The sequence below is a fragment of the Cucurbita pepo genome, chromosome 7 (assembly GCF_057944985.1).
Source record: "Cucurbita pepo subsp. pepo isolate OVF chromosome 7, ASM5794498v1, whole genome shotgun sequence".
Taxonomy (NCBI): domain Eukaryota; kingdom Viridiplantae; phylum Streptophyta; class Magnoliopsida; order Cucurbitales; family Cucurbitaceae; genus Cucurbita; species Cucurbita pepo.
The window spans coordinates 9,501,606-9,515,005 of NC_141804.1; the positions used below are offsets into that span (position 1 = coordinate 9,501,606).

General features: G+C 34.8%; 1 protein-coding gene across 1 annotated transcript in view; it reads right to left on the minus strand.

The window, feature by feature from the left end:
* Window positions 1–6,704: 6,704 nt before the first annotated feature.
* ILA (putative protein kinase regulator ILITHYIA) overlaps window positions 6,705–13,400 on the minus strand; it is a 39,761-nt gene continuing 33,065 nt past the window's right edge. Inside the window, exons 46-60 of the mRNA XM_023682844.2 lie at window positions 12,234–12,293; window positions 12,027–12,141; window positions 11,773–11,883; window positions 11,544–11,681; window positions 11,342–11,464; window positions 11,164–11,235; window positions 10,610–10,722; window positions 9,787–9,945; window positions 9,397–9,493; window positions 9,139–9,321; window positions 8,409–8,600; window positions 8,158–8,337; window positions 7,922–8,054; window positions 7,690–7,768; window positions 6,705–7,018 (exon numbers count right to left, since the gene is read on the minus strand). Coding sequence (XP_023538612.2) covers window positions 6,976–7,018; window positions 7,690–7,768; window positions 7,922–8,054; window positions 8,158–8,337; window positions 8,409–8,600; window positions 9,139–9,321; window positions 9,397–9,493; window positions 9,787–9,945; window positions 10,610–10,722; window positions 11,164–11,235; window positions 11,342–11,464; window positions 11,544–11,681; window positions 11,773–11,883; window positions 12,027–12,141; window positions 12,234–12,293 — 1,798 coding nt within the window. The 3' untranslated portion in view covers window positions 6,705–6,975. The remainder of the gene's footprint in view (window positions 7,019–7,689; window positions 7,769–7,921; window positions 8,055–8,157; window positions 8,338–8,408; window positions 8,601–9,138; window positions 9,322–9,396; window positions 9,494–9,786; window positions 9,946–10,609; window positions 10,723–11,163; window positions 11,236–11,341; window positions 11,465–11,543; window positions 11,682–11,772; window positions 11,884–12,026; window positions 12,142–12,233; window positions 12,294–13,400) is intronic.

Below are 13,400 nucleotides of genomic sequence, written 5' to 3' on the forward strand. Positions count from 1 at the left end.
AAAAAAATATTAAATTATAAGATTCTTACATTACATTTAAAATATTTAAAATCATTAATATAATATGGTTGACTCTTAAAATATTAAATTATTAATTAAATTAATCGGACTATAGTTTAACTAGCTAGACATATCCCTCCGAACAATATTTTACTAGCTACGGTTAAAACATAGTCTTATTATTGTTGCTCGAAATTTGGATTTAATATCTGATGGTCCTGACATTCTTTTAGGTCATGGTCATGTTACTTATTCCTTAAGTCTTAAGAGTGAAGATTTTCCCCCAGACCAACATGAGTATGTTTTGTCCTCACTTACATAGAATTGGTTCAAGTAAAGTTGTTGGTATAGATAGTGACTTTTAATTCTTTTAAGTCCTTCTTAATTATTCTATCCTTAGGATTACTCTAATTTGGATGTAGTTTCGGTTCATTTATGTACCCCTCATTTACTCTCTATAACGGCCCAGATCGTCCACCGCTATAGCAGATATTGTCCTCTTTGGGCTTTTCCTTTCGGACTTCCCCTCTAGGCTTTAAAACGCGTCTACTAAGGGAAAGGCTTTAAAACGCGTCTGCTAAGGGAAAGTTTCCACGGGCTTCCCCTCTAGGCTTTAAAACGCGTCTACTAAGGGAAAGGCTTTAAAACGCGTCTGCTAAGGGAAAGTTTCCACTCCCTTATAAAGGGTGTTTTGTTCTGCTCCCCAACCAATATGGGACATCACAATCTACCCCCCTTCGGGTCCCAGCGTCCTCGCTGACACTCATTCCTTTCTCCAATCGATGTGGGACCGCCCCCAAATCCACCTCCCTTCGGGGCCCAGCGTCCTTCCTAGCACACCGCCTCATGTCTACCCCCCTTCGGGGAATAGCGAGAAGGCTGGCACATCATCCGGTGTCTGGCTCTGATACCATTTGTAACGGCCTAGATCCACCGCTAGCAGATATTGTCCTTTTTGGGCTTCCCCTCAAGGCTTTAAAACGCGTCTGCTAGGGAAAGGTTTCCACTCCCTTATAAAGGGTGTTTTATTCTCCTCCCCCAACCAATGTGGGACATTACATACTCGGGTATCACAACAATCCAATGAGAACGATATTTAGTATATAAGATTACGATCAATAAAAACTCGAACAAATTCATACCCACTTCCTATATCGATAAAATGTATCTTCCTTTCCAGTGGCTCAATCATAAGAACTTCAAAACTGACCGTAACAATCATATGTTGGGTGACCTTCTAAAAATTTTCCTAACGAGGACAAACCCTACTAAACGAACACGTAATGGTTTGTGGAGATACCTTTCACTTATATAAGTAGGTCAAAACAAGTAGATAACGTGATCAGGTCGTAAGAGATGCAAGAAAAAATCGAAGTCATCAGATACCTGATCCAAATCATCGAGTCTATAATTTTGAAATGTCTCAAATGCACCCAACAACTAAAGCCCTCACCATTAAAATATTTGAAAATTATAATATTTACATAATCCCAAAAGTCATAAAAACAAGTTGGCTCCTCAATAAAGGCTTAAGCTACTTGCATTATAAGTTTTATTATTTATTCTATTTATTTAATGTAAGCAAGAAAATGATTTGACAATCATAATCTATATTAAATATTTTTATTATTTTCATTAAATTTATTAAAAATTTTAAATATGTCAATTTGGTAACAGTGACGAACACAAAAATGTCAAGAATCGATACTGATTATTGCATTTAATTAACTAATTTAAATGTTGTGAAAATGATTTCTGAAATATAATTTATAGTGAAATGGGTCAGGTATTAGTTATACGTGACAATCATCGACCTTAGTCGTTGAATTTTATTTTTTTAAAAATAAAAATGGTGAGATGAAAATTAAAAATTAAATCTTGATATTTAACGACCCAGACCTACTGTAAATGGTGTTTAATGTGGGACATCACAATCCTCCCTCCTTCGAGGCCCAACGTCTTTACTGGCACACCGCTTCGTGTCTATCCCCCTTCGAAGAACAGCAGAAGGTTGACACATCGTCCGATGTCTGGCTCTGATACTATTTGTAATGACTCAGGCCCACCGTTAGCAGATATTGTCCTCTTTGAACTTTCTATTTCAAGTTTTCTCTCAAGGGTTTAAAACGCATCTGCTAGGAAAGATTTCCACGTCCTTATAAATGGTGTTTTGTTCTCCTCCCCAACCAATGTAGAACATCACACAACTTTTATTAAAGGTGACGGATGTTTTTACATTATATTTGTTGTTTTTTATTAAAAAATCAAATTAATTAATAAATAAATATTTCACTTTTTAAATGATTTTTTTTTATATATATATTATAAAATATTATGTTGACATTGTTTTTTATGAACAATTATGTCCACATTAATAATATATATTTTAAAATTTAAAAAAAATATAATAGAATCATTAATTAATGTATTATTACCATGAAAATGTCGAAAGGTTGACGGAAATTTAATATTTCAGGTGTTATTGATTAATAAGAAATTATAAGTGTTGTTTTCAATTTTGTTTATTTTGGAAATTAAGTTCACATTATTTGTTTTAATGCATATTGTATGTAATTTTTAATATTATATATCCACTCAATTATATTTTAAATGAAAATAAAAGAATCTAGAAATAAATTTTATACGCGTTTCGGTTTGGTCTCATATCAGTTGGAGAGAGAAACAAAACATTCGTTATAAGAGATGTAGAAATCTTTTCTTAGTAGACTCGTTTTAAAAACGTGAGATTGGCGATGATACTTAACGGGTCAAAGCGGATAATATCTTCTAGTGGTGGGTTTGGGCGGTTACAAATGATATCAAAGCCAGATATTGGGTGGTGTGCCAACGAGGACGTTGGTGCCCAAAATCAAGTCGATACCTAATAGGTCAAAGCGGACAATATCTTCTAGTAGTGAGGTTTGGGATGTTACAAATGGTATCAGAGTCAGATACTGAGTGGTGTGCCAACGAGGACGTTGGGGCCCAAAATCAAGTCGATACCTAACGGGTCAAAGCGGACAATATCTTCTAGCAGTGGGTTTGGGCTGTTACAAATGGTATCGGAGCTAGATACTGGGTAGTGTGCCAATGAGGACGTTGGGGCCCAAAATCAAGTCGATACCTAACGGGTCAAAGTGGGCAATATCTTTTAGCAGTGGGTTTGGGCTGTTACAAATGGTATCAGAGCCAGATACTACAAATGGTATTAGAGTCAAATACTGAGAGGTGTGCCAATGAGGATGTTGGGGCCCAAACTCAAGTCGATACCTAATGGGTCAAAGCGGACAATATCTTCTAGCGGTGAGTTTGGGCGGTTACAAATGATATCGAAGCCAGATACTGGGTGGTGCGCCAACAAGGACGTTGGGGCCCAAAATCGAGTGGTCGAGTGGTGTGTCAACGAGAACGCTGGGGCCCAAGACCAGGTGCCCGAGTGGTGTGTTAACAAGGACACTGCGGCCCAAGACCGGATGGCCAGACGGTGTACCAGCAAGGACGCTGGGTCTAAGACCAAGTGACGTGTCAGGGAGGACGTTGAGCCTAAGAAAATAGATTGTGAAGTCACACTTCAATTAGAGAGAGGAACGAAATATTCCGTATATAGAGTATGACGACGATACGTAACGGGTGAAAGCAGATAAACGGACAATATCTATTGTAAACATTATCAAGCCAAACCTAAATAATATTTTTACGAGTTGAATGGAGTTGGTGGATTTTTAAGAAATTAGAAAGGTGGAAAGGGAAGGTAATGCGTCACTTGCTACGTCATCTACTTAATTTTATATTTCCAAAAAAAATATTAAATAAAGTCAAATTAAAAACGCTAATCGAGGATTAAATGAACATTAAGCTTCGTAATCATAGCTGTAATATTGAAATTATTATTATTTTTTAATTTCTAATCTCTATTATTATTAAAGTGAAAAATATTGTTAATGCATCATCAGAGTGTGACACAAACTATATAATATATTTATCACATTAAATATGTCAAAGGGGATATTCACTTGCATCTAATATATATTTTTAATATATGGTTTGAGAATCAAATATGAAAAATATATATAATGTTTGATTTAAACATTATGAATTTAATATTTGCAACAATCATAGAAGAAAAAAATAAAACAATTTGAAAATAGTAACAAAAATAAAATCTTGATATTTACTTGACATATATTTTTAGACCTATTGAAAATAATTTATTTTATTTTGTTGTTTTATATATTTTTACGGTAAAAAAAATGTAGGTATAATTTCAATGCAAGATAAGTTACGACTCAGATCAGTACATATATAGAGTAGAATTTGAATGCAAGATAAGTAACGATCTTGATTGATATGTGTGCAAAACGTTCGGGTAGAATTTCAATTCAAGATAAATAACGACTCTGATGGGTATTTGTACGAAAGTCAAGATAAGAATTTCGATGCAAGACAAGTAATGACCTTGATCGGTACAGTTGTAGAAAGTTAGAGTAGAATTTCAATGCAAGATAAGTAACGACAATGATCAGTACGTGAGTGAAAAATCAAGGTAGAATTTCAATTCAAGACAAGTAACGACCCTGATTAGTACGCATATAGAAAACGATGGTAAAATTTTAATGTAAGACAAATACGACCCCGATCGGTACGTATGCAGAATGTCATAATAGAATTTCAATGCAAGACAAGTAACAACCCTAACCGGTACAGGTGTAGCAAGTTAAAGTAGAATTTCAATGCAAGATAAGTAATGACTTTGATCAGTACATGAGCAAAAAGTCAGGGTAGAATTTTAATTCAAGACAAGTAACGACCTTGATTAGTGTTATGATCATGCTTGTCCAAGGCGTGTTGCTTGTGACCGCATGTCAGATGTCCAAGTCATGCTTATCCAGGACGTGTTGTCTATAGTTGCATGCTCATTCCAAACCCTTTTTACTTTCATGTTAGATAGACTTTTACTATTATTGTTGTGTCAATACAGAGGTGTATGAACCGTCACCAAAATCATGTTTACTAGGGTTAAAATGCTTCATAAGGAGATCTGACTAGTTGTCAATTCTTACTACCTGAGCTATATGTTATCAAAACCGTTGTTATTTCTTATTCGCTTTTAGCCTATAACATTATTGTCTTTAAAATTGTTTTCAACGTAGTTCCTCGCTCACATTTTCTAAAATATTTCTCTCAAACGTGACCCAAGGCTCGAGCATACGCCAATATAGTCCACAAAGTCTAAATTTCACACGATTTACTTATTCACTAGGTTAGAACAAGTGCCGCACGATTACTGTCTCACTACCCCAAGAGTGCGTTTGTGACAATCAATACGTGTACAGAAAGTCAACGTAGAACTTCAATGTAATACATAACGCCCCTGATTAGTACGTGTGCAGAAGGTCGAGATAGTGTTTTAATAAAAGATAAAAAAATGTCTGATAAAATTATGTGATCGGTTCTTCTAAGATCGTGCGTAGAAAGTCAAAATAAAATTTCAATACAATGGAATATATTTTTTCCAAAGTGGTATGATCTATACTATGGGTGTGTAGAAAAGGATAAGAATAAATTAAAAACTTTTTTATAAAAAAAAAAAAATTTAATTTTAGTTCATAGTTTGAATTTTAAAAAATTGAAAAATATTAAACCAAAACGAATAAATTAAACAATTAAAAAAAAGAGTAGTGGCATGAACGTTATGAAACATGGTTACGTGATAAATGGCCAAACCATTATTTGTTTTTTAAATTTTAAAATAAAATTTATGAAAGGACAAAAAATGTCCTCTAATAATAATAATAATAATAAATAAATAAATAAATAAATCCTATGAATATTTATTTAATCAAAATCCTATGAATATTTTATGTTGTATAGAATCAATTACTCATTTACCAAATAAATAAAAAATAAAAAAAATAAAAAAAAAACCTAATGCAAAATTGAAAAATCCTCCACTAAAAACCTTCACGACCATTATGGCGTGCTATAAATTTTCTAAAAGGTATTATAAATATTTTGTAAGTAACATCACTATTGAGTCGAGAAATAGAATCACATACAACATAAAACATGTTATTCATTGCTAGTGGGACATGAAACTACAATTTTGAGCTTATGTAAGACATATATCAATTTCATAGACATAGTTCTATGTGCACTACTTTTTGTGTATGCACCACTTTTGTACACACAATCAACCAGACTCGTACCTTTTTTGTAATATGTATCCCTTGCTAGAAATGCACCACTTTCATACGCAAGTGATATCATTTTCATATGCATCAACCCTACACTAAATACTTTGATGCAGGAAGTGAAATAGTCATAAATGTTAGATGAACACGACTCTCAACACTGGTATGATATTATCCACTTTGAGCATAAGCTCTCGTGTGGCTTTACTTTACTTTGAGCTCTCCCTTGCTAAAAATGCATTACTTTACTTTGAGCTCTCCCTTGCTAAAAATGCACCATTTTCATACGCAAGTGATATCATTTTCATACGCATCAACCCTACACTAAATACTTTGATGCAGGAAGTGAAATAATCATAAATGTTAAATGAACACGACTCTCAACAATGGTATGATATTATCCACTTTCAGCATAAGCTCTCGTGTGGCTTTACTTTACTTTGAGCTTCTCCAAAGATAGTACCAAGTCTCGTTTAGCACCTTTGGTAGTTAATCCAGGTAGTTGATAAATGATTATGAAATAAAAGCTTGTGATTTCACTGAAGGATTATGAAAAATCAAAATTCATAACAAAACTAAACTCTGGTTCCTCATTTTATACATATTACAACAGAACCCCCTTTGTATTTGAGCTCATAACATCACAGCATAAACTTCACACCCAGACGAGAAAAATGGGTGTTGGCCTTTACGTATAAAATAAAATACTATCTGCTGTCTGTTTAAAATTCTCATCAATCAATCAATTCTGTTTAATGGTAGGACAAAAAAGTTGGTCGAGAAATCAGCCACTTGCAGTTTCAGCTTCACTATCTTCACTATCGTCACTGTATTTGTACAAACAGAAGCAAACAATAATAGCCCATTAGTTTATATAGAACAGCCAAGGCATTCCAATCTTGAGAAACAAAAATAAAACTCGGACTAAAGACACTCGAATGCAGCCGAGGAAAGCAAGAATCCAAAGAGATAGAAAAAGCTAAAAACAATCCACTAGGCGGTGTGTCAGCAGGACACTGATCTCTGAAAGAGGGTAGATTGTGAGATCCCACATCGGTTGGGGAGGAGATCGAAACATTCTTTATAAGCATGTGGAAACCTCTCACTAGCATATGCGTTTTAAATTAAAACCTTGAAGGGAAGCCCAAAGGGAAAAGTTCTGAACTACTATAGATAGAAAAAACTAAAAACAATCCACCAAGTTCCGAAGGGGGGCGGATTATGAGATCCCACAGTTGGAGAGAACAAATATTCTTTATAAGGGTGTGGAAACCTCTCATCAGCAAACGGCGTTTGCTTTAAAACCCGAAGGGAAGACCAAAAGGAAAAGGAAAAGCCCAGGCTGTTACAGGAGTTCTTTACTACTATTTATCCAAATGAGAATCAATGTATATAGATAAATTGCTTCGGCATAAGAGTTTAGGCCCCATGAACTTTTCAGTTGAATTTAAAATTTAATGAAAAACATATAAAGATTAAAATGTATGACAAGGTATACCTCAGCTCTGGTAACTTTGATAATCGTCTAGCTTCAAGGCCCGTGATAAATCTTTGTGCAGCTTGAACATTTTCGCTACCTAAAAACATAAAAGAAAAAGCCAAAGGCAAATACTCCAATTTCAGTTCTTGTTAACAGTACATTAGTTGCAGAAGGAGTCGTTGATGGTCCATCAATGGATACAAGTATTGGATCGTAAAAAGGGAAATTTTAGCACAATATAGACAAGTACCCCTTGTCAGCTGGAAGCAATGCAAAACACATCTTTCTGCAGCTAGCCTTACAGGAGTACTTCCATCTTTCAAACACTCGGCGAGTGCTGGACCAATTAGTGAAGCATGAGTCACGGTAAACGAAGGATTTTCCTGCAATCCACCACATTTGTAAAATGAATAATGTATTAGACTATCACTCACAATAAATAACAACATTTTTCATGAGCGGAAGCAACAAAAAAAATTCACGTACTTTTGCTACTGCTTTGATTGCAGATAAAGCCTTCCTTCTTACTTCACTAGAATCATCTTGTAATGCTGAGACTAAGGATGTAAGAATATCAAGATTTGTAGCATTTGTAGTCGGGCTCTGTTGAATTTGATTGAGCAGAAGCCTCCCTAATGCTTTAGTAGAAGTTTCACGGATTGGGAACTGTGTTAACAGAAGAATGTCAGCTAACAATAAACTATAATCAAACACAACCAATGATAGAGCAGAGGTACCTTCTCATCTTTCAATGCGGTTTTAAGGCAAGCCAAAATAGATGAGAACATAGCAGACTGACAAACGGCAGAAGGTTTGTGCCGCAGCATGGATGATATAGTGAGAACCGATCCATGCCTAGAATGCCAGCTAGAAGAGGCCATGGATACAAGTTCCTCGAGCAGGTCGGTCAGTTCATTGTCCTCTATGTACTGGAACAAGAATATGAAAGGCACACCAAAAACAATGGTTATCAAGCACATAGCACTCATTTGTCAAAGATACTAAACATAAGTAATAAAGGTCAGTCTTGTCTTTTTAACAGCCAGTCGAGGATTAATACCCTAGAATCAAAGGTGTAAATCATGAGCAGAAAAGTCGAGTCAGTAATTGCAAGGGAAGAAAGACATGACTCATGACGAGTGTGGCACGCACTCAAGTTAGTTAAAGGAAAAGCTAATGCAGACTAGCCAGACTTCAATGTATATATAGATGATAGGTATAACATTGTACAGGAAGCAAAAATCTAAGCATAGCAGGGTAGGAGAGTCGGGAAGTCTCTCGAACTTTAAACACTACCCCCCAATTCGTTTCTTGACCAAGTAGTTAAATATTCGAACACTCCAACCCTTGTCACATATTTAACTTTCAAAATAATATAATAATAATAGTATCTAAAACTTACAAAAATATATATATATATATATATATATATATATATATATATAGTTCATAGAAATTGCACAATACCTGAGAAATAACACCCAAAATACTTGCAGCTGACATGCGAACTTGGTCATCTTCGTGATGAATCAAATCCTTCAGGAAAGTATAGACCCGAGTTCTCACTGCACTACTTACAGTCTTCCCAGCATGCTTCATGACACCTTTCAATGCAATCAAGGTTGCCTCACGGATACCACCATCAGAAGCCTGAACAATAAAGTTAGTAAGGAAGACCAATTTCAAGATTCACAATCAGAAAGACACGAAGATAACAAAAGTCACCTGTAAACTGGAAAGCAGATCACCAACTAATGGATCAATCCTCGTGCTAAGAGCACTTAGCTTTCCAAGAGCAAGCGCAGCACTGGATCGGACAGTCCTGAACACAGATCATCTTATAAGTACAAGAAATACAGCGAGCAACTTATGAGGAAAGGATTCATCCCACAAACAGTTACTAATATGCATTTCCAAAATAATCCGTAAGCTCCAATGTCAAAGCAATTGAAAGGAGATGGAAAAGGTAAAGGTGAAAGCTGTATAGCTGTATATCTATTTACATAAATTTGCTATCAACTCTTCAAGGTCCATGAATGAGTAGTGAGACTATGCATCATATTCAAATGGCTCTTAATGATAATTAATGATGATCAGAAGAATAATCTCACCAACCTTGTATTATCTTGCAGACACTTGATAAATGTGGTTTGTAGTTGAGGAAGAAAAGGTTTTAAAGCCATTCCACCTTTTCTTATTATAATGCTCAAAGTAGATAGAATGGCACTCTTCACCTGCCATGGGAAGCGATCGCCTATAATTCGAATAAGAGGCCTGAGAATATAAGAAAACATGATAGTCAAAATCAGAATTCACTTTACCCGGAACAAAAAGAAAAACTGACAGTGGAAGAATTTGTAAACATCAGAAACCATCTCATTCCAAATAAAAAGGAACCGTTTGATCAAGCTATGAATATTTAAAAACCAAGTTGCAAAAATAAAGAGTTTTTTAGGTGCAAAAAAACTGTAACTGTCTTCAACTACGACATTCAGTCTCAACAATCAAAATAGTAACTGATGTTTCAATGGGATCAAGATAACATTGCATTATAAGAAAGATCGTAATGGCAAGAACTTTCCTAAATGCCTTGTCCAATAAAGGAGACGAAGACGAATTTAAAAAAAATACTGGATTGACATCAATAATCATTTAGGAAAAAGAAAAAGAAGCAGGAAAGAGTAGCTAATAAAATACCGAGTTGCTTAATTAACAAAATCAATAGTAAGTTACTAAGCAAGATAACTTTTGTACTAAGAACAAATAATAATCTGTAATAATTCCATCAAAAAGTAAGGTTCCTTTCTACAAAATGCCTTACCTTAACAGCACCACGGAATATTTGAAAATAATTGTCAATGTAAATTTTGAAAATGAATCGAGACATCAATTTAACCATGTCAATATTGATGTCTATCAAATTTAAATTGCAATTTACCCAGTTATTTGGATGACAAACTCCTTCAGCACTTTTTCACTAGTCACTTCAATCAGCTCACCAAGGCCCAAAGCTGCCTGCTCTCTTGTTTCAGCAGACCCACTAATTAAGCCCTATACATTAGACATGCAATACAATTGCTTATAAGAATTTCCAGCATTAAATAATAATAATAATAATAATAATAATAATAATAATAATAATAATAATAATAAATAAATAAAAAGAAAAAACTTCGATACCAAAGTTATTATTTGTGGCTTAAACATATATATATTACTGTTTTACAAGATAAGCCTTCGACAAGAATATGGAGAACTACTGTATCTAGAATATGTCAATGAATTAAAATGTCTGTCCACAATATTTCCCTTTCAGATGTCTCAAATGGGATAATGATCATTGATTTGACAGACCCTGTCTAACGAATAGAAAAAGAGAATGTGGGATACGGGAAACTCCAATATGTTGTCTAATGGCTATAACAAGGATAAAGCACGTTGACCCATGACTACTGCCCAATCTAGACCATATGGCAAAGTGAACACAAATACCTGGAGAAATATTGGAAGCAAAGGCTGAAGAGCTTTAGGAAGACATAACCCAGGTAGCAGTATAGCCCCTCCCTGCAAACCCATTAAATGAAACAGTTAGAATAGAAAAGCAATGACAAATAATGTGAAGCGTTTGGAATACAAAAATGAACATAAAATTTCATTGTCAGAATAGTACCTTTCTTTTCCTTCGCTCCTTGTCTCTCGATGTAGATACAGCATCACGTACAAGTTTGATATACGAAGGAAGTATCTCCTTTGGGATGGAACTTACAACCCTTGATAAGGCTTCCCATGCGACCTTTCAAAAAGGAAAGTATAACATAATTTCACAGCATAAAAATGGACAAAGAAAGTAAATAAACAAATGCCAGACATACCACAACGGTGGCTGAATCTGAGTCACTGAGCAAGACAATCAGGGTTGATATCAAGTTTGGAGCTTCGTCTACTAAATACAATTTGCTATTTTTGAAGAAGTATCCTAACAAATAAGCAGAACTTCTTCTAATAGGAGCCTGAGAGAAAATTAAACAAACGATGTCAAAGAAAACAGACACACACGCAGCACAAAAGACACTACAAATGTTCAACATTTATTAAAGGTACCTGACTATCACTGACACCTTTAAGCAGCTCAGAGATTAGAAATTCTGCACCATCTTCATCTATAACCAGCGTCACCGTTTCTGCAGCTTCTTTTGCCAATTTCTGAACTTCCTGATTTATCAATTTTAAAAATATATATATGTAAAAAAAAAAAAAATCTAGAATGTGTGTAAGATGATGGCTTTAAAGAATATGATTGAATTTTAAGGTTTAAAAAGTACTATCAACTTAAACATTCTTCATAAATAGCTTACTTCATCATCGCCACCCATTGCTGAGAGTAAAGCAGGAAGGACAGTGCCAAGGTGGACGTTCAAACCTGGGCCGGCAACCTCTGCTAAGGCTCCAAGAGCATGTGCATTGAAGGCACTATAAATTGGTATTTTATTTAACATTTAGTCGACATGAAGTCAGGCAAATATCATGAAAATAAAAGTTGAACTAGGGAAGGATGGACATACGAAAGAGGTGTATGGACAAGCTTTGGCAATATATGTGGTAGAACAGCTGTAGTTCTCACACTGAAAGAGACAAACATCATTAGTTAGTTTTTTATCAAATGGGAAAAAGAAGAGGCGGCATTTAGAAGGTATAAATTTCATGTGTTAGCTTCGCATGTAAAATTCTCTAGTGTGCAGCTTTATGTCTACATATCCTGACATGGAGGATTTATATAAGATAATTGGCACAGTAGGGATTGGACAGAAAAAATAAGTTTTGACAACTTCCAATAATATAATAAAGATTCAGAAATGTATCAGCCCAATGCCAAAGATTTATTGTAAAGAAGCCCGTGCCTCTTCCAGTAAACAACTTTACTATGCATGCATTAGTACAAAATAAAGAACCAGGATAAAAGTGACAAGAGGGTCTGCAACCATTGAGGAACAGGTAGGAGAAAAAATTCTTGAAAGAGAGAGAGAGAGAGAGAGAGTTCAAAGGTAGATTAAAATTAAATTAAATCTTTCAATAAATCTTTTCTACTAGCTTTCATATCTTCTCATGCCAACATCTTTTCTCATGCCATCAACATGTCCTTATACTGTTTGGATACGTAAAGGTTGAACCATTTATATTTCTAATGTTCTTTTGCATTGTCTTGCTGGCATGTTCGATATACTTTGGATCATCTCCAATGATTGAAATAGCTACTCTCTTCAACTGCTTAATCGTCATTGCCTCTCCCCAAGGCCTCATTGGCATTGGGTAAATGCAATTAAAGCTATTATTTCAAAGATATGGTTGGCGGGCATTGGTTGGATCATTATGAAACTGCAAAATGAAGGCTTCTCTTTGCTGTTCTCATTCCAAATTATTCCACGGTCTTCTTTTCTACAAGAACTTTGTTTAAATTGGGATGCTTTTATACTAAGTTTCCTTTTTCACTTTTTCTCTCTTTCCATGAAAGGATTTGTCTCTTTGAGCAAGTCCTTTTTCATCAATTGAATGTAACACTTGGTTTCTTGTGTTTTTTAAAGCCCACTGGCCGAAAACTATCAGGCAGTTGACAGTAAGTTATATACTTCTCTACAAAAAGCGATGCGTTCATTTTCATCATATTGGGGTAAATAATTAGGAGTGCTAGTAATCAAAATTTTACCTGTCTAGCAATTTATAAATCTGATTTA